This window comes from Hyaena hyaena, unplaced genomic scaffold (genome assembly GCF_003009895.1).
Source record: "Hyaena hyaena isolate Hyena2069 unplaced genomic scaffold, ASM300989v1 scaffold_434, whole genome shotgun sequence".
In the NCBI taxonomy this organism is placed as follows: Eukaryota; Metazoa; Chordata; class Mammalia; order Carnivora; family Hyaenidae; genus Hyaena; species Hyaena hyaena.
The window spans coordinates 1,078,626-1,100,044 of record NW_024081069.1 but is presented as its reverse complement, the minus strand read 5'-3'; the positions used below and the strand labels follow the sequence as shown (position 1 = coordinate 1,100,044).

At 35.9% G+C, this 21,419-nt stretch overlaps 1 protein-coding gene across 4 annotated transcripts in view; it reads left to right on the top strand.

Moving 5' to 3' along the window:
• ZNF148 (zinc finger protein 148) overlaps positions 1-21,419 on the top strand; it is a 125,614-nt gene that overhangs the window by 88,607 nt on the left and 15,588 nt on the right. For all 4 annotated transcript variants that reach the window (XM_039253047.1, XM_039253045.1, XM_039253044.1 and 1 more), the window contains 2 exons: positions 5,721-5,844; positions 7,255-7,338. In XM_039253047.1, the coding sequence (XP_039108978.1) occupies positions 5,721-5,844; positions 7,255-7,338 (208 nt within the window). The remainder of the gene's footprint in view (positions 1-5,720; positions 5,845-7,254; positions 7,339-21,419) is intronic.

The following is a 21,419-nucleotide window of genomic DNA, read 5'->3' as shown; positions in this document are numbered from 1 at the left end:
GCTCAGACTTGTGGACTGTGAGATCATGATCTGAGCTGAAGTTGGACATTTAAGCAGTGAGCCATCCAGGTGCCCTAAAAGAGAGAATCTTAAGTAGGCTCCATACTCAGTATGAAGTCCGACACAGGGCTTAATCCCATGACCCCCGCATCATGACCTGAAAAGCTTGTCATTTTAACCAACTGAGCCACCCAGGTGCAAAGCTTGTCATTTTAAAATGAAATTTGTAATATATAAAATCTAGTATGAGAGAATTTAAAGCAAAAATGAACTATTGGGACCTCATCAAGATTAAAAGCTTCTGCACGGCAAAGGAAACAATCAACAAAACTAAAAGGCAACCGACGGAATGGGGAAAGTTATTTGCAAATGACATATCAGATAAAGGGCTAGTATCCAAAATCTATAAAGTACTCACCAAACTCCACACCTGAAAAAACAAATAATCGAGTAAAGAAATGGGTAGAAGACATGAATAGACACTTTTCCAAAGAAGACATCCAGATGGCCATGTGTCTACATGAAATGATGCTCAGCATCCCTCTTCATCAGGGAAATACAAATCAAAACCACACTGAGATACCACCTCACGCTGGTCAGAATGGATAAAATGAACACACCAGGAGGCTATAGATGCTGGTAAGGATGTGGAGAAATAGGAACCCTCTTGCACTGTTACTGGGAATGCAAACTGGTGCAACCACTCTGGAAGACAGTGTGGAGGTTCCTCAAAAAATTAAAAATAGAACTACCCTATTACCCAGCAATAGCACTACTAAGAATTTACCCAAGGGATACAGGCGTGCTAATGCATAGGGGCACATGTACCCCAGTGTTAATCGCAGCACTTTCAACAATAGCCAAATTATGGAAAGAGCTTAAATGTCCATCAACTGACAAATGGATAAAGATGTGGACTACTACTAGGCAATGAGAAAGAATGAAATCTGGCCATTTGCAGCAATGTGGATGGAACTGGAGGATATTATGCTAAGTGAAATAAATCAGAGAAAGACAGATACCATATATTTTCACTCATGTGGATATTGAGAAACTTAACAGAAGACCGGGGGGAGGTGAAAGGGGGAAACAGTTACAGAGAGGGAGGGAGGCAAACCATTAAGAGACTCTTAAATATTGAGAACAAACTGAGGGTTGATGGGGGTTGGGGTATAGGGGAAAGTGGGTGATGGGCATTGAGGAGGGCACTTGTTGGGATGAGCACTGGGTGTTGTATGGAAACCAATTTGACATATTTTTTAAAAATCTAGTATGGAGAGATAGTAAAAATCTTGAAGAATGAAAGTGACAGTGTGAGGGTGGGAAATCAGAGATAGCCAGGATGGTCAAGATGTTGTGGTGGTTATTGCCGTGTTATTTTGTTGTATGTCTCTGAGACTGCACTGTTCTTTCACTTCTATTTGGATTTGAAGAATAAAAAGAATTTTTAATTATTATTTTTAATGTTTTTTATTTTTGAGAGAGAGTACGTGCTAGTTAGGGGCAGTTGAGAGAGACACAGAATTGGAAGCAGGATCCAGGCTCCGAGCTGTCAGCACAGAGCCAGATGCAGGGCTCAAACTCAGAGAGGTGAGATCATGACCTGAGCCGGAGTCGGACATCTAACTGACTGAGCCACCCAGGCATCCCAGAATAAAGAGAATTTTAGAAGATCTCCCTCTCCACCCCCAGTTATAGTGAACTGACTCACAATAGATGAGAAATTTAAACTATCACCTCTACATTGTCTTTTGGGTTTTGCTGGTTTAGAAGATGGTTTAGATTGATTTAAGAATGTATGATGGGACACCTGGGTAGCTCAGGGCTCACTCAGGTAACGATCTCAAGGTTTGGTTTGTGAGTTCAAGCCTCACATCAGGCTCTGTGCTATCTGCATAGGCTCTGTGCTATCTGCACAGAGTCTGCTTGATTCTCTGTCTCCCCCTAACCCCTGTCTCTCTGTCCCTCCCCTGCTTGTTCTCTCTCTCTCTTTCAAAAAGAAACATTTTTTTTAAAAAATGTGTGATAAAACCTATAATCATTAGCTTAAAATTTGCTTTAATAAATTTAATAGTACATAGCAGTAGAGAATGGAGAAAATCATGTCTGCCTTTTCAGACAGTAAAACTTTTTCTCACTGAGAGGTGTCTGTATCTACTAATGGAACATGAGATTAACAAAGCGGATTAACTGAGGAGCTCCATTTGGTTTTAAAATTTTTTACTGAGAAATTCTCATTTAAATTTAAATTCTCTCTAAAACAGCTAAGAAAATCAAAATATGTTGAGTATTGTTTAGACTCTTAGCTAATTTCTCCACTCATGATAAAGCCCAATTGCTGGGTCTGTATAATATGCCATATTTCTTCAAAAGCAGGAGTGACAGGAGGCACGGTAAGTCACATGGAAATATTATTGCAGGCATTTTAGGATTTAAAGCTTGAAATTTAAAATCTTTGGTTGTAATCATGCTCATATGTTGAGGAAGGAAAGCAAAAATATTTTATGATGGGGCGCCTGGGTGGCTCAGTCTGTTAAGCGTCCAACTTCAGCTCAGGTCATGGTCTCAGGTTCGTGGGTTCGAGCCCCACATTGGGCTCTGTGCTGACTAGCCCCACATTGGGCTCTGTGCTGACTGCCAGCTCAGAGCCTGGAGCCAGCTTCAGATTCTGTCTCCCTCTCTCTCCAACCCTCCCCTGCTCACACTGTCTCTCTTTCTCTCAGAAATTAAAAAAAAAAAAAACATTAAAATTTAAAAAAAAATTTATGATACTGATAGCAAGTGGGACTGCTAATGTCTAAGGCAAACAGATTTAACTGGTAGATCATCTTCTACCAAAAGATATTGAAAAGTTGTGAACAAGAACAGAGCCACATTTATACCAAGGGAGAAAATTTTGTGTATATTAATGTGCCATTTTCCACTGAGGGACTTTGTTCTTGGCATACCCCCTCTCAATGGCACTATTTAGTAACTTCCAGAAATTGAAAGGTATCACTTTTGGCAAAAATTTTAAAAAGAATAAAGTGGTGTTCAAATGAGGATGTTTGGTATGGGTAGCAGGTAGCCACATCATTAGACATTTATAGTCTCACTGGGTTCCAGACACCATTTTGGATACTGGGATTATAGTGGTGAGTAAAACAACAAAAACAAAATTACATGGTTTTACTTAAAACAGATTACAAATTGGAAGAGCCACTGGTTTTCTGAGGCCAGGTAAATTTTACTCAGTGTCTTTTATACAAATATAGTTGTTATTCTGGCCTTAAAAAAGGAAGAAAAATTAAATATAAAATGTCCCAAGAATTTTTCTGTCTTTAGACTTATAAATATGCTAGATTTTTTCAGTCTTCTTATTCACAAGTCAGTGTTTCATCCATGAAATCCACCTTGAATCAAGGCTTGAATGAACAGTGCAAGGCAGCAGTACCTCCCATGCCAGAAAACGATGACCTAGGACTCCTTAACTCTTCATAAAAGGGCTTTATACAGTCAGGGATGACATCCGTTTCACATTAAGTTACTTGGGCCAGATTTCCTTACAGAGCCTTTCCTTGTGGTTGCTATGCCACAGAAAGCTATTGAGCTGCCATGGGCTTTGGCACTTGGATCCTCTTATTTGTTATCAACGTATGTGGAAAAATACCTGGTGCTCTGTTGTTTTTGGTTATGTTTTATATAAAATGCTTAACATCTTTTTGTTATTTATTTTATGTTAGAAATATTTTGAATCTTGTTATAAAAGATTTTGTGTTGTTTTGTTTTTCACTGTGTTAACTTGCATATTATTTTGTGACTTGGAGGGGCCAGAAAATTTTAAATTGGCCAGAGATAAAACTTTCTCTTCTCACTGACTCTCTCATCAGGAAGCTGTAACACCCCCTTCCATTCTCATGCCAAATGTTTCTCTTTATAACTCTGTTGTAGAGACTTTGAAGCATTGTTGACCACTTTGGCAGTTTGCCCAGAACCCAAATATCCTGTATAATTTACATAATAATTACCATTGATTTACATACAGTACAGGCTGAATTGTCTTCCTGAACTTAAAGTAAAAAAAAATTTTTTTTAATTAAGGCCTTTTTCCCTTTACCTCTCCTGTTTTCTGAGTTTGAGAAAGGGTCATAGCTGTGTTTACAGGCCCTAATCAGTTTCCACAGGCCTTTGTATTTCCTAAGCTGTTTCCTAGATATTTGTATCCTGTGTGGACACAATTTCAAAGCCCCCACCTCCAATATTGTTTTCTCTCTTACTTGCTGTGTTCCTCCTGATCTGATCTCCTTTTCTTTGTTTCTTTTCTTCACATCATATTCTATCTCATTTCTTCTTTCCTCAATAATGAAAAAAAAAAAGGTTATTTATTTTTACTCTGCCATGCATCTGATGAGAGAGTCAGTTTAATGTATGGATATGAAACAAATGATTGATAAATTAAAATACATGAAACCCCAATGTGAGCTTCTCTCTGGCACTTCCTAAATCAGGCCTGCAATAGTCTCAACCTCAAGAAGCCCAGGAAGATAAGGTTGATTTCTTTGTCACTGCCTTCCTTCTCCATACCCATTCTAATATATTTCTCCAATAAATGTTTTAGGAGTGTGCTCAACAATAGTTTAGTAGTCCTAGAATAAATAACCTTAGAGATCCTAGTCTGAACCAGACTTGAAATTCTGTGCTAGATGACTTGAAAACTTATATTGCTCTTTTTCTCTTAAATAAAAGGGAGGCTGGGAATGCGACAGGTAGACATTTATATGGTTCAGAAGTGTTTAAAGATAAACAGCATAGAATCCTCCTCCCACTGTATTTCCTCTTTGCCAAGTTCCCTAGCCTTCATAACCAAGGCTACTATACACGTGTGATGTGTATCCTTCTTAAATATTATACGTATACAAATAGATAATATATCCTTGTATGTACTTTCTTATATACAAAAATTTACGGAATTATGTACTAGATTCTAAACCTTGAATTTTTTACTTAATAAATCCTGGAACTTTTTCCATATAAGAATATAGAGAGTTTTCATATTTTATTTTTTACAACCACATAATATTAAATTTTATTCATTTTCCATGATTTATTTAACCAGTCCTATACTGATTGATATTTATGGCATATGTATGTAAAACATAAAACTTTTATCCTATGTGCCAGTTTGAAATTGAAAATAAAGTTGTACTCATGCTAGCAGAGAGCACTTAATGAACTCTGTTAGATGTCAGCTTTGGAGAAGGGACAGAGTGCTGAGATCTTACTTAACTAGCTTCCAAGGTTTTACTAATGATTTTTATCATTCTTAGTCACATTGTACTTTCTTACAATTAATGATAACATTCTAATAACCTTTTCAAGTATAGGAAAAAGTGCCATAATTTCTGGTGACCATTGTTTACATTAAAAGGCATTACCTTGGGGTGCCTGAGTGGCTTAGTTAATTAAGCATCCAACTTTGGCTCAGGTCATGATCTCACAGTTCATGGGTTCAAGCCCCACATCTGGGCTCTGTGCTGACAGCTCAGAGTCTGCAGCCTGCTTTGGATTCTGTGTCTCCATCTCTCTCTGCTCCTCCCCTATCCCCCATGCTCTGTCTCTCTCTGTCTCTCAAAAATAAACAAACATTTAAAAAATAAATAGGAATTAAAGGCATTGCCTTTTTTAAGTTAGTATTATGTTTTTAAAATTTCTTTTGTTTTTATCCTTTTTTTTTAAACTAGATCCTTACAATAAATGAGGATGGATCACTTGGTTTGAAAACCCCTAAATCTCACGTTTGTGAGCACTGCAATGCTGCCTTTAGAACGAACTATCACTTACAGAGACATGTCTTCATTCATACAGGTATTTCTTGAGTTAAAATGGGCTTATGGCCATTAAGAGATTATTATCTTTGCTTTTTTCATCTTTGTGTAAATGTCATTCATTTCTAAGACTGTAGCTAACCTGGTATTTCAAATCAGAGATTTCATAGGCCAGAATATCAGAAGGAAACCAGGAAAAACTTTAAATGAGAAAACAGTGGGCATGGATGTGTGTAATTAATTATAATATTATATATAATATAATTAAACACTTATCTGGCTTAATGTGTTCTTTTCAGCAAGAGAAACCGTTAAAGAATGTATTATTAAAAGCCTATCAACATTTATTTTGCTCTGAAAGATGTCCAGATGGAGTTTGAAATATGAAATTGGTAATCAGATACTAAAAAATGATAATTAAGAACATGACATTGTAGATAGCAGAACTAAAGACTAATCACAGATCCTTGAGGAAACAGACTAGACACGCAGGTTAAATTAAGGAATATGGGGTGGCAAGATAGAGTAGTAAAGTAGGTTTGATGAATTACTGGGACAATGTAGTATCCCAGAAACTAAAAGAAGAGCCAGTTCCAGGGAGGGTATAATCAGCAATGGCACAATCTTCATAGAGGATAGAGAGGGATAGAGAACTGAGGAAGAACCATTAGAATACATAGCAAAGAGAGCATGAGAAACTTTTAAGAAAGCAGAGTATAAGGGTTAAAGCACAAGTGGGTGGTGGAGAATTTGAGACATGGGGCAAACTACTCTTTTAAGAAGGTATGCTAAAAAGAAAGGAGAGAATAATAAGGTGGGGGAGTGTTTCAGGATTCTGGAAAGTTTGCAAAGAGCAGACCTGAAGAATACGTACAAGGAAAGGTTCCAGTAGAGAAGGAATGATTGAAGAGACAAGATTTAAAAAAAAAAAAAAAAAAAAAAAAGGTTTGAAAGTTCTGAAGGTCCTGGAGAAAATAATTGAAAGGGCAAAAAGGGATAGTTAGCCATGGAGAACAAGGTGGGTGGATCTTCTTTTGGATAAAAAGGAAGAAGAGATGTTTAAGATACCATAGATAACCTGTAGAGTTCTTTCTAGCCTCCTGATTTTAAATTGTTTTTTTTCTCTCCCTTCTTCCCTCTCTCCCTCTCATTCTCCCTTCCTTTCCTTTTTTCTCTTTCCTTCTTCCTCTTTCCCTTTCGTTTTCCTTTTCTTTCCTTTTCCCTTTTTTCAGAGATAGAGCAGATTTGATCTCATCTTTCTATGATTATGAGAATGTGAATTTTCTAATTGTGGGGGGAAACTTAGGAAATACAATTCTGTTAAATTATTGTATGGATAATTTGGAATTTTCTAGAATTTGGGCTTTCAAGATTTATCTTTCCTCAGAAACAGTAACTATGAACTGTGTTTTATCCAGTAACTAATTTGTGGATATGAAATTATTTTAAGGTGAAAAACCATTTCAGTGTAGTCAATGTGACATGCGTTTCATACAGAAGTACCTGCTACAGAGACATGAGAAGATTCATACTGGTGAGTGTTGCCACCCTTCGTAGGGTCATTACGTTTATCATTCCAAATATAGGGAAGAATTTTAACAAATAGCAGCAACTGCTTGCCATTTCACCCATTTTGTTTCCTAAGAGTATGCATTACAGCTCAGATTTTTCCTTCTGATAAATCAGTCTTAAGTGTTAAGACTTGGCTTGGATTTATGTCCAAGCCCAATAAATTACTTTAAAATAGGAGTTTCATAATAACTTAAAATGTATTTAAAATAATATAAGAAGATTTTTGTGAACTAGTTTTTTCCTAAGATCTTTAAAAAGTTTAGGGTTAGATATAATTATCATTCATATTAACTAGTCTGGGGGAAGAAGCAAAATGCCTGAGCCCTAAGATACTTTGCCTTTTTTCCTTACTATTTCATGTATGTAACTTACTATATCAAGAGAGCTGTAATCCTAATAAATTGGAGAATTCAGTTTTTCAGCTAAGTTGTTAATGATTTAGAAACAAATATTTCAGAAGATCACTTACAAAGGAATCCGTACCTTAAAAAGTTAAGTTTTATTTTAGAGCAAATGTTATTTGCTTTCATTTCATTTATTTTTTTTGACAAATGTAAAACCAAGTTTTATATATAACCTTGATTTAGTAGACTGTTAGCTTTTGACTTTGATGTCTGTAAGCATGGTGAAAAGTGTTTCTTTAGAATTTACTTCTAGTCTTTTGCCTTGTTGTGATGGAACAAAAGCAGAGTTGGTGAATTTGTATCACTTTGATTCTCACATTTAAGTAGAATTGGGAATGATTGTGATATATGAATATTGAAAATACTAATATTCTTCATATTTTTCTATATTAAGTAATTAAGCAGGTATCTGCCTGATGTTTTTATTTAGATGTTTTCTCAAGGTGCCTATAGTACCTATTAAAGGGCATCATGGACAGTTTGTCATATAAAAGAAGCAACTTCTGCCTAATAACTTTCCTTTCTTTTTGCCCCTGACAAAGAAGCATGAATGTGGCTAGTCTCCTTAAATAAAACTTCAACTGTGCAGCATGTGTATATACTTTAAAGGTCTACTTTTCAGAAATCATTATGCACAACATCTATTTCAGTTTCTTAAGAAAACATGTACTCATCACTTCCAGATGAAAGGGAGTGTAATTGGCACTTTGGGAGAAAGAACAACTTTATTCTGTACATTAATAAAACCTGATCAGATAATGACATACTGCTTAAATAATTTTGTATGTTCTTAATACCTATTAGTTTTTGATGATTTACTCATCTGTTCAACAAAAATTTACTGAGCCTTCAGTATTTTTCAGGTATCAGAAATACAGAGCTAATATAAGTTAGTTTCCATGGAATTTATATTCTAAAAATGTTCTTTTTTAATGTTTACTTATTTTTGAGAGAGAGCGCGGGCACGCAAGCATGAGTGAGGGAGGGAGAAAGAGAGAGAGAGAGACAGGCAGACACACAGAGAGACACAGAATCTGAAGCAGGATCCAGGCTCTGAGCTGTCAGCCCAGAGCACAAACTGTGAAATGATGACCTGAACCGAAGTTGGACACTCAACCAACCGAGCCACCCAGGTGCCCCTGGAATTTATGTTCTAATGGGAGAGATATACATATAAACAAGCACAATGTGATAAGTGTTGTATAGTTTTATACAACATGTTGTGCTCTTGAGCAAGAGTCAGATGTGCTAGCTGTTCAAGGGTATGTAGGGAAGGCAGCACAGAAAAACTGCAGGAGGCTCAGTTGAGAGAGAGAAAGAGAGTGTGTGTGTCTGACAAAAAGATTTTTGAAACAGTACTTTCCCTTATCGCACTCTGCTGTTTTCTGTTCCTTTCCAGTAAACTTTTCTTTAATATGCTGGTTACAACTCTCTAATCTCACTGGAAAAACAACTGTGCTAGACCATGGGGGGTATCTTGGATTTAAACAGGGTTTAATGGGTATTTAATATTTATTGATAATTTACTAAGACCAGATATTGTGCTAAGTATTTTGTTAAATATCTGTTTTCACATTAATCTTGAAAGAGAGGAACTATTACTGTCAGTTGAGGAAGTAATACGAAGCACACAGAAGAAGTTGAGAAACTTAGTTCTAAGTTTATATAATCTGGTAAATATATGATAGAGCTAAGATTCTGTCTTAACTCTGCGACTCCAGATATACATGTGAAATCACTTACCTGCAGAATGGGACTAGAAGCAGAACAGTATCTTTGAGCTTTTTTGAGTTTTTCTTGCTCTGCCACTAAGCCACTTATGGCTTAGTCTTCCTAAGTTATTTAGTAAATATCTTCCTAAGATATTTAGTAAAAATCTTTCTAAGATGTTTAGTAATATCTAAAAAAGGACAGAAGCAAAGGCTGGGTTTCTCGTCTTATAGAGAATACAGTTAGAAGATAAGAAATTAAGACCAAACCAGTAACTATGGTTCCTTAACAGAGAAAAGTTTCTTTTGAAGAGAGACTCAGTTTTGCTTCACTGTTCACCCCACCTTAACACCCCCCCAACCGATGGAATTGATAAAAAGGGAATTGATTTTCCTTCTTCATTTTCTTGGTTCTTTTTATGGACTCTTTCTGAAGACAGTAAGATATTTTTTTTGTCTTGTAATGGAGATACCTGTAGGCTGTACCTGTCTAGGAATGTATATTTAGAACCACAAATATGTTCTCTACATTTATTATTCTGTCCTTACTGTTCTTCTTGCATGTTTTTAAATGGCTTTTATTGTGGGAGGGGCAGTACCCTAAAGTTTGCTCATGTCAAGTCTTTCTCTGTAGGTCCTTTCTTTCTTTCTTTAAAAAATTTTTTTAAAATATTTTTACTTATTTCTGAGAGAGAGAGAGACAGCACGAGCAGGGGAGGGTCAGAGAGGGAGACACAGAATCTGAAGCAGGCTCCAAGCTTTGAGCTAGCTGTCAGCACAGAGCCCGACGTGCGGCTCGAACCCACAAACCATGAGATCATGACCTGAGCCGAAGTCGGACATTTAACCGACTGAGCCACCCAGGTGCCCCTGTAGGTTCTTAATTTTAGAAGAATGCATCGAAATAGTTATGGCATAAGAGAGATTTTGTGTATGTCTATCCATTTTTAAATTGTCGAAAAGGTAATGAATCATTTATTTACTCATCCTCAAAGGTCATGTCATGAGAAGAACTGTTAATTCCTAGAGGCTCAGTTTTCCTTAGAGCCTCCCTCATTCTGCTATCTCCTCTGGCCTTCCTAGTCTCCAAGCCTGTACTCTGTTCGCTTTGCAACATGATTAAAAATCATCACCTGGTTGGCTGCTTTTGCCACCAATTAAATCTGTGGCTTTTAAAAACCAAGAATCCAGCTTGATTTGCTTTTCACATAGAAAATTATATAACTCAGCCTGGACAGGTTATCTCTTAATAATGTTTCCAGAATGTGGCTTAGCCTATGAAATATCATTTTAAGGGGGAGTACTTTTTCATCTAGAGGCTGATATCTGAAATTCTGGTTAAAGCTTTAGCCTAAAGCATTGAAAACGGCAAATATTCTTGGGATCGTTATTTTTGGCATTTATGGAAGATTTCTGTCTTCTTTGTGAATGTATTATAGGCCCTTTACTTATGATATGTTTGGGATTATGGAAGAGAAAGTGAAGACTTGAAGCCAAGATTGAACATAAACATCTTAATTGATCATTTTGTTTAGGGTCATGTACATACCAAGGTTAAACATCTATTGTCAATGACAGATTTACGATGTCATCAGGTACTTTTATCTGCGGTGTCTTTTACTTTTCATTTTCAAATGCATATATAGACTAAATTTTAGAATAACATATATCCAGTTATGTTCTTTTCTAGGCACCTTGTCACGCTTTTACTCTAAGGACGTGCCAGTCTTAACTGCCACGGGGAGAGGGAGTATGGGTTTGAAGTGTAAAGAACTTAGTCTAATTTTTGATATTTCATTTTCTTTTATTTAAGTTTATTTATTTTGAGAGAAAGAGAGAAAAAATCCCAAGCAGGCTCCATGCTATCAGTACAAAACCTGATGTGGAGCTCGGTCTCACGAACCTTGCATATCATTAATTTCTTTTCCTTTTTATTTATTTTTTAAGGCTTTGGGGGCCTCTGGGTGGCTTGGTTGGCCAAGTGTCCAACTTTGGCTCAGATGATGATCTTGAGTTTGTGAGTTTGAGCCCCACCTCAGGATCTGTGCTGACAGCTCTGAGCCTGGAGCCTGCTTCAGATTCTGTCTCCCCCTCTCTCTGCCCCTCATCCATTCACACTCAGTCCTTCTCTCTCCTAAAAATAAAATAACATTAGGAAAAAAAATTTTGTGGGTTGGAGGCGCCCGGGTGGCTCAGTCAGTTAAGCGTCTGACTTCGGCTCAGGTCATAATCTCACAGTTTGTGTGTTCGAGCCCCACGTTGGGCTCTGTGCTAACAGCTAGCTCAGAGCCTGGAGCCTGTTTCAGATTCTGTGTCTCCCTCTCTCTCTGACCCTCCCCTGCTCGTGCTGTCTGTCTCTCTCTCAGAAATAAATAAAATGTTAAAAAAATTATAAAAGGAAAAAAAATTTTTAAAGCTTTAGTTCTTCATACACATAATTCTGTAGATAAAACGTAGGAAGAAACTGGAAAACCTGTCACCTGAGTTAGCACTCTTTACACTTGAAACATGTTGAGCTTCTTTTATTTATGACTTTTATTCGTAACCATGTTAAAAGGCTGAACGATAGCATTTTCTTTTTTTTTTAAACCAGTTGGGCTAGTGGGGTGGAGTAAGAATGTTGATTCACCTTTGACTGAATTAACTCAACACTTTGTATTTCCTTCTTTATAGCTCAGTTATAAATAAAACTTAAACTTTTTTTCTCTGGCCTATAGTTTATTAGCTATAATAGAGTGAGGTCTTATTAAAGGAAAATGTTACAGACATAGAGCTTAACTTATTTGTGGAGATGAAGGAACTGAATACTGTTTTCGCTACTGAGGATGTTGCTTGCACTGTTTGCTGCTGGCCTTATGATTGCTGAAGCTAGATAGCACTGGCATGGGCAGAGCCTGCCAAGAAAGATTAAGCAGAGAACTACAGATTGCTGTGACTGACATTCTCGGGTTTAACAAAGCCAGAAACCAGATTTTTTTCCCTCTGTAAAACTGTTGATAATTCCCACTAAAAGATTTGATTACACATAAAATACATATAAAAGCTCTACCACTATATAACCATCCCAGTTAAGATCTAAAAGAAATCATATACACACCCACACATACACATGTGTACATACATATATAAATAAATAAAATTATGCCATACTTTCTTTTTTAAAGGTTGTTTTTATTTGTTCAGAGAAGTCATTATGAAAATTAACACTATTTTCACATTCTGCATTAGTACTGAAATATGGAGAACCAGAGGCTTTAAAATGAAAGTTGCCTAGTTTTCAATTAGTGTGTATATTTTGTGTATGAGTATCCCTTCCCCTCAAATCCATGTGAAGTGTTCTTTGTTAGTTCATAGTGTCTGTAGTTTAAAAAAAAGTTTATCATTTGTTTTGACAGTCTCTGTTGTAACAAATTGGGAATCTCTTGAAGTGGTCTCATTTTTATATTTGTATCATTATTGAATGAATGAACTTGTGAGATATGACTCACAGTTTGACAAGTCGTATACAAATAAGTACAAACAATGTGTGCTTGAGGTGTTCGGATGAAATAGGCCAGTAAGGATTCAGATTGGTGGCTTTATGGAAGACGTAAAACTTATATGGAAGATGTTACTTTTCCATGTGTTATATGGCAGTTAAGTGTCATCATGGGAATGATAGGTGGTAGAGCAGAAGCATGATGAAGCCAGGACCAGGAGAAAAATCTGGTGTACTGAAGTTGGGAATGTTTGGGCAAAGATTGGTAAGCAGATATGCAGATAATAGATTCAGAAACACAGAGTGACAGATGTTTGAAAGACATCAGGACAATTGCATATAATAGTGTGTCCTGCTAGGTATGTTAGATATGCTAGGTTAAAACAACCAAAGGGAGGCAGGTACTTTAAATATTTTAAAAGCTAGAAACTCCTAAGAATTCAGTATCATAAACCTAATAATAATGTCAAATACATTTATTGAATACCTCTTCTCTTCCAGGAACTGAATAGTACATAAATTATCTCACTTTATCCTCACAACAGTCCTTCAAGGAGAGGGTACTATTCTTCCTTTTATTTTTACAGATAAAGAAACTGAGGGTCAAAATGATTAAGTAATAACTTGCCTCAGTGTGCACAGTTGGTTAACAACACAGTCCAGGTCTTCAGTGTTCATGCTCTTAGCCAGTATGCTATTGAAGTACCGAGAAATTTTGAGTTGACAAAAACTTTTGATTTTAAACATGGAGGTTTTAATTTTGTTCAGATAAGTGCAGAGCCATTCACAGACCTGTCTGACAGCTTGCAGGTAACTGGAATGCCTGCCTGAAATGAAGTTTGTGGATGTAGGCGTAAGAGTAGATCCCACCTGGTATGAAGTAAACAAGGGCAAGATGGACAGAGTGTAAATGGCCATTCTGAATAGAGCTGAAAAGGGGGTGGGGTAGAGTGGGGGTAAAGACTAGAAAGCTTGATTTTAGAATTGTCAAATCTTGATGCCAAGCTACGATGTGACAAATTTATATCCTGTAAGCATTATAAAATATCAGGGCATTTAAATCCCATGTTAGAAGTATATTATCGGTCTGTGAAGAAAACTGGAAATTTAGTAAATGTGTTACTTTTTTTTTTACTAACTGTTTAGACCTAATATAGAGGATAATTTATTCAGGTAATTGCAAATTTGTTAATCAAGTTTACTTTTAGGTATTATAAAAAGCTTTTTAAAAAAATGAAACAACATTAAACTTCAAAAAATGTAATATTACTTCAGTTTTGACCGGTTTGTGAGAAGTAGGCAAAACTCGGAAACCATGGAGTATTGCGCTGAATCAGAGTTACGTTTTTTGGACTTTAGATCCTCTTCATTTTTTTTTTTTTAATATTTAAATTAAGTATTTTGCTAGAGAGAGAGAGAGAGAGAGGAAGCAGGGAAGGGGCAGACAGGGAATCCCAAGCAGGCTCCGTGCTGTCAGTGTAGAGCCCGGCACAGGGCTCAATCTCACAAACCTGGAGATCGTGACCTGAGCTGAAACCGAGAGGCAGACACTTAATCAACTGAGTCACCCAGTGCACAGTATTCTCTTCATTTTTGGACAGTATAGGATGTACTAATTCTCAGGAAAAGAACTAAAAAAGGACTCCCCACATTTAACTTAACACATAGAACTTCCTCAGTTTTTTGGAAAGCTAACTTCTGGCAGCAATTTCTCAGTTCTGATGGTTTTAAAATCATTTTTAAAAAGTTACTTAGAAAATGTAGATAGTCTAGAATAAGGAAAGTTACTTTAATGTGGGTCTTTCCCTTGATGTCCCCTCTACCCCCTATTATTTCACACTCTGCAGAAGATGAAGCATTTAGACAGTTGAATCTAAATATGATTTTTGGAAGAATACCCAGTTATTCCCTTGAATTCAAATACCTGAAGACCTTCAAGATTCTCCAGTATTTGAAGCTTTTTGACAACTGCTACTTATTATTCCAGAACCCATTTGCATGGATGACCAACATTCATGCTTTTCACATCTAGAATTCATTAAGTTTTCAGATGTTACAATTGGCTAATAAAATATTTTTATAGATTGATAAAGTTTTTCATTTGACAACTCCTAATGACACTTAGTTGCAGAATTCATATATTTTATTTGGGTCTTTGATAGAAGAGTAACTGACAAAATGTACTGTCTGGTTTGTACAAAAGATGAAGAAATAGGATATAGAGTAAGGCGATCTAAATTTACTTATCAATGTCATTTGTTCTTACTTTCCTGGATACTTTAATTTTTTTTTAGTGTTTGTTTATTTTTGAGAGAAAAGAGAATGAACAAGAGGCAGAGAGAGGGGGAGACACAGAATCGGAAGCAGGCTCCAGGCTCTGAACTGTCAGCACAGAGCCTGACGTGAGGCTCGAACTCAGGAACCTGATCATGACCTAAGCCAAAGTTAGACACTAACTGACTGAGCCACCCAGGCACCCCTCCTGGATACTTTTAAGATCCGTAGACATTATCTCTGAAGAGTTTCTGTTTTTCACAAATTCTTAAATGTTATTTCAACTCTAATTTGAATTTTATGGAAATGTCTTAACATTCTTTGAAAGCAGTCACAATAATAGCAATTGCTTCTCCATATTTTATAACTTTTTTCTCTCCTATAGATATTGTGGAGAAAGTCGAATGAACTTCATGATCCTGTTAGGAACCAAGTCTATGTCATAGGACTGACATCCTAACATAGTAGTAGGCAGTTAATTTATCTCTCCAGCTTCATTTCCCATGCTGCTTCTGTGCTGTTTGCATTATTGGTCATTGATGGAAGTACTTCCTGCTCTTTACTTCCTCAGGACATGCTGTTGTCTCTTCTTCATAGTTGTGTAAAGAAGCTGATAGACAAATTAACTAGTTTATTGATCCCCCTCCCCCATATATTTACATATTTACATATATTTACATCTGTCTGTAAATTCTTTACAAGGCTTAACTGATTTTTCTTTACCTACATTTCATTATCTATTTTGATTTTGACTTTCTAAGGGCATATAAAGAATAACTGCTGAGCAAGAACTTTCAGTGTGCATTTTAAATTATTCTAAAAAGTATATTCAGTCAACTCTTAATTACCTTGGCGAGCTGACTAGATTATAGATTATTTAAAATTTAAAAAGACAGGTGCAATTGTGAAAAATACTGGCACAAATAGAATAGCATATATTGCTGTTGTTTGAAGCACAATAGTATTCTCATATATAGGCCTGTTGTGCTTATATAATGGAAGAGTGGTCTTCATCCTTAAAATTCAGTCAGATTATGTTCCTGCCTACTTTATCTACTTTTTAGTTCTGTATCATTGGATAGAGGGGAGGGACAGGAAGTCTGATCAGCGGTAACTCTAGAGTCTTAAGAAGGTCAGCTTTATACCTATAGAAAAACCTTCCTGTTAAGACATTTTATTCTTCTAATGCCAGAATTGGGAGGAAATGGAGGACGGACTCATGGGAACCTGGAACTGAAAGGTATTATTTTAAATTGTTAGGATTCAGTGAAAAATACCAGGATTTCGTTATGCTGAAGCCGTGGCATAAATAATTAGGGACTAGGAAACATTTGAGGGGCTGTTATTAAAGAGATGAAATGCTAAGCAAGAGTGGAGAAGAGAATTATTGTTACAAAGAGGGCCACCTACCAAAAACATCGCTTGATGCTGTGCTTAACCATCGAGACTTCTAGATTATTTAGTAGGAGAATTTGCTCAGTGGCTAGCTGATGTTATGTAGGTTTTTTATGATATTAAAAAGAATTAGATTGTAGCCAAGAAATAGACAGTGGTAACAGACTGTTTTAGCAGAGTAATAGCAGTTTTGGTCATTTTTCCCTGTGTATTTCATGTGATATTTTATATTTCTAAGCTGTTACATTTGCATTATTATAACATTTTGGATGACAATTCTTGAATGATAAATATGTTCCTGACTATTGTGTATGACCAACGTTTATATTAAATCATTACAGTGGTGAATTGAAAGTTGAAGCTATTGATTCTTTAACAGTCTGGATTTATTTGGTCAGAAGTGTTTGGGTTTTAAATTGATTAATTAGCTATTAAACCTTTTTTTTCCCCCTGGTGCACTTAGGTGGCTCAGTCGGTTAAGCGTCCAGCTTCAGCTCAGGTCATGATCTCATGGTTGGTGGGTTCAAGGCCTGCGTTGGGCTCTGTGCTGACAGCTCAGAGCCTGGAGCCTGCTTCAAATTCTGTGCCTCCCTCTCTCTCTACCCCTTCCTGCTCATGCGTGCTCTCTCTCTCTCTTAAAAGTAAACATTAAAAATATTTTTTTTAGTTTGTTTTCTAAATCAAATTCCAGTCTTTCTTTTTCTCTCTCATTGCAGTAATTGCTTTTATGAGATTTCTTAGGAATGCCACTATCATACTCTCAAAAGTAATGAAGACCTGAACTTATGAACAAGATATTAAGACCAGAAATGGAATGAAATGGATGTGAAAGATATTTTAAAGGAAGAATAAGGCAGTTTAAACAGAAGTAACTAATGGAGTGAAAGCAGTATAGACTAACGGTTTCTAAACTTTTATTGTGGAACTCTGGTTTTCAAAGGAAAGCCTGCATGGAGGAACATCAATAGTCAATTAAAAAATAAGGCAAATGATTTCAAGTGGTTTCCTTGGCTCTTGATTAGTTGACAGATGTTACCAATACTACTCAGTTGTTATTTATTCAAGGAGACCATGCCAAGTGTGAAGTGACTGAAGAACTAGCTTCTGTGGAACAACTATAGGCAAGAATGTTTTCTAAATGGAATGATACACTTTAAATGGTTAAATCTCAATAAATGTGATTTTATTTTCTTAAAAAGAATACACGAGAAAACATTATTTCAGTATAATCCAAAGTGGACTCCACTAAGATGTGTTACAACTGATTGTGGGAGAAATATGCATGGAGCTGAAAAAGTTTAGTTGAACTAATTTACAAAGCTTGAGAAAATGTAAAGCATTTAAAGCTTATTCATTGTATTACCTGAGCAGTACTTTGTGGAAACATTTGAATTTATTATGTGTCATTGAACCAGTATTGTCAACTGCAATCTTCATTTGCTCTAATAGATTTAACCCTTATTGCTCCCATGAATTTTCATCTGAAACAGAAGCGAATATCCTGACTCATTCTAAATAGTTAATATGTTAGAATTGGTAAATTTTCATTGGGAGGGTTTTTTTTAATGTTTATTTTTGAGAGAGAAAAAGAGGGAGAGAGAATGCAAGCAGAGGAGAAGCAAAGAAAGAGAGAGAATCCCAAGCAGGCTCCACATTGTCAGCACAGAGCCCAGTGCAGAGCTTGAACTCGTGAACTGTGACATCATGACCTGATGTGAGATCAAGAGTCAGACACTTGACTGACTGAGACACTGAGCACCCCGGGGAGTTTCTGAGTGTAGATGTAAGGTTAATTTTTTTCTGAATGAGTAGAACTACTCCCAACCACTATTCTATAGAACACTGGAAAATGGCTCTGAATTAGGTTTTGCTGAAGACTTGAAAATGTTTCTTAGTAAGTTAAACCTACCTAATGCTACAAGGGGAAAACAGTGCTTATAGTGAAACTTCTATGGTAAAGTCATTTTGAAAGCTGCTAATGTTGAATCACAAAATGCTGCTTTACACACTTCGCATGTTGGTACCAGTTACAACAAGAATCAAAATCTGCATTCCCACATAAATATGGGGTAGGTATATTTCCCAACCTCAGATTATATTTTCATTAGATTTTAGACCTTGATGCAAGTGCAAAAAAATTTCCATATTTCACAAACCGTTCAACTGTAACTCCACCTCCTCTTCAGTTGGACGTAGTCTACAGTGTAATAGCATGCTAAAAGGCAAATATCAAGAAAAGAGTCTAACAGAATACTATAAATGCCTTCCAAGTGATGAATAATTCTTAATTAAAATTCTATTTTCATGGTTAATGTCAATATCTTTGTGACAAAAAAGTTTTAAAGAATATGTAAAGTCTCATTACATGTCAGCATTAGCAGATAAACATTTGCAATCAACTTTGATGATAGGGAACACTAACTTTCAACCCCAATTCAGTGAAACGTGACCTCCTCCCATAAAAAGTAATCCCAGTCTTCTCATTAGTACATCTGTATGGTCAAATTATATTCTGTTATTATTCTGCTATTCTATTCTTATCACCCTTATTATTATCATTACATGCTGAATTTCATCAATAAAATATACATAGAAGTTCTTTTTTCCTTATAGAGGTATGTATACAATATCCTTGGTTTTACCTCTTTGCCCACAAAACTTAATGTATTTACTATCTGGCTCTTTATAGGGTAAGGTTGCCAACCACTGTCGAAGTTTATTCTTTGTCTTTCTCTCATTTCTTAGACCTCTGCTTTGTTGATGATCTCGTCATTCATTCTACCTCACTCTTGGTCATACCTTAGGCTAGTGGTTACCAAACCTTAATCTCTTAATGATTTCAGTTTTCTCATTTTCCAATCACTATCCCCTATTATTGATGCTGATGCTTTCTTGGTACTTAGGTTTCAACAATCTTTTATCTCTACTAGGACCTACAATCCAGTAATTTTACCTCCTTTTCATTAGCACTCCTTTTCCTCGTCATCTCTTTCCTTTCCAGTTTAAATTCTGTCGACGTCTTAATCACTACTTTGCTTAACTCAATACTTTTTCTTCTCTGTCATGCATAGTACTCACTTGGCTAAATTACAACTTTAGGAAATTTAACTCTTCCCATTTCTGAAATAAAACAGAAAGCTGTGCAGAATTAGAGTTGCATTAAACATTAAGGGGGGGGTCCTTAATGCCTTTTGGAAATCATGTATTCTCTCAGTCTGTTCAGTACCACTTATCTAGATGAGGTCCGTATTTCAGCCCATGGGTCAGTTCCACCTGCTGCCTGTTATGGTAAGTAATTAAACTTTTATTGGAACATAGCCATATCCATTCCTTTATGGAATGTCAGTGGCTGTTTGCTCCCTACATTACCAGAGTTGAGTAACTGTGACAGAGACTCTATGACTCTCAAAGCCTAAAATATTCACTCTCTGGTCTTTTTCAGAAAAAGCTTGCCAACCAAATATTTCATACTGTCTCCTTTTCATAAACCTCCATTTCCTCGTACCCTCTCACTTTCAGCTGTTTCCTATTTCACCGAGAAACTCAAAAGAGAACTTCAATTAGTTCATAGTCCTGTATGTATTCCTATATGAGTTGGAAAGTTTTGATTTTTTGGAGGAAGATAGGTATACATTTAGATACTTCAAATCTTTGTTACCTTTTTCATCTTAAGGGAAATATGTTTTCTTGACTTCAGACTTTTTTCATTATTTTAAACAGGTATAATATACATACAGTAAGCTTTAGTATCTTTAATCTATACATAATGTATACATTTGTGTAACCACCACCACAATCAAGATAGAGAACAGTTCTGTCACTCCCCAAATTCCTCAATTCCCATCCCTTGCCTCTTTCAAGATGTCCTATGAATTAAACCATACGATACGTGTCTTTTTGAGTCCTGCTCCTTCCACTTACTATAGTGCCTTTGAGAGTCATCCATGCTGTTGATGCATCCGTTATTTCATTCTTTTTTTACTTCTGAGCATTATTCTATTGTATAGATATACAACAGTTGGTTCACCCATTCTCCAGTTGAGGTATATTTGGGTTATTTCCAGTTTTGGGTGATTATGAATGAAGCTTCTATAAACATTTGATATTAAAAATTTGCATACAGCTTCTTTTTTTTTTTCTTTTTTAACGTATTTTCATTTTGCTTAGGAAACTACCTAGAAATGGAATTGCTGGGTCATATTGTAAGTGTATGTTTAACTTGATGAGAAACCAATAAACTATTTTCCCAAGTGTCTATACCATTTTGCCTTCTATAGTAGTTTATGAGCTGTCCATTTGATCTATATCCTTGACAGTACTGGCATTGTCATACTTCTCTATTTTTAGCCATTCTAATAGGTGTGTACTTGTCTTTCATTGTGGTTTTAATTTGCATTTCCTAAAGGACCAAACATTTTGATTATCTTTTTATGTCCTTATTTGCAATCTGTGTGTAAATATAGATATTTGAGGGGTGGGTAAAGTCTCTGATTATTTTGCCCGTTAAAAAGATTGGATTACTTGTTCTTCAAGTTTTGAATGTTCCTTATTTTAATATCAGATATGTGATTTGCAGTTTTCTCTCCTATAGACTTGTTTTTTCAAATTGAAAATCATGGTTTTCATGAAAGACCTCTTGGTATTTTCCAAAATAATGTTACATTTAATTTCATTTTTATATACAATATTAACTTTTTATTTCTAAATGTGATACAAAATAAAAAGTAAAATGATAAATGAATCTATATAGTTATTTTATGAAATATGCAGAAACCCAAAACTA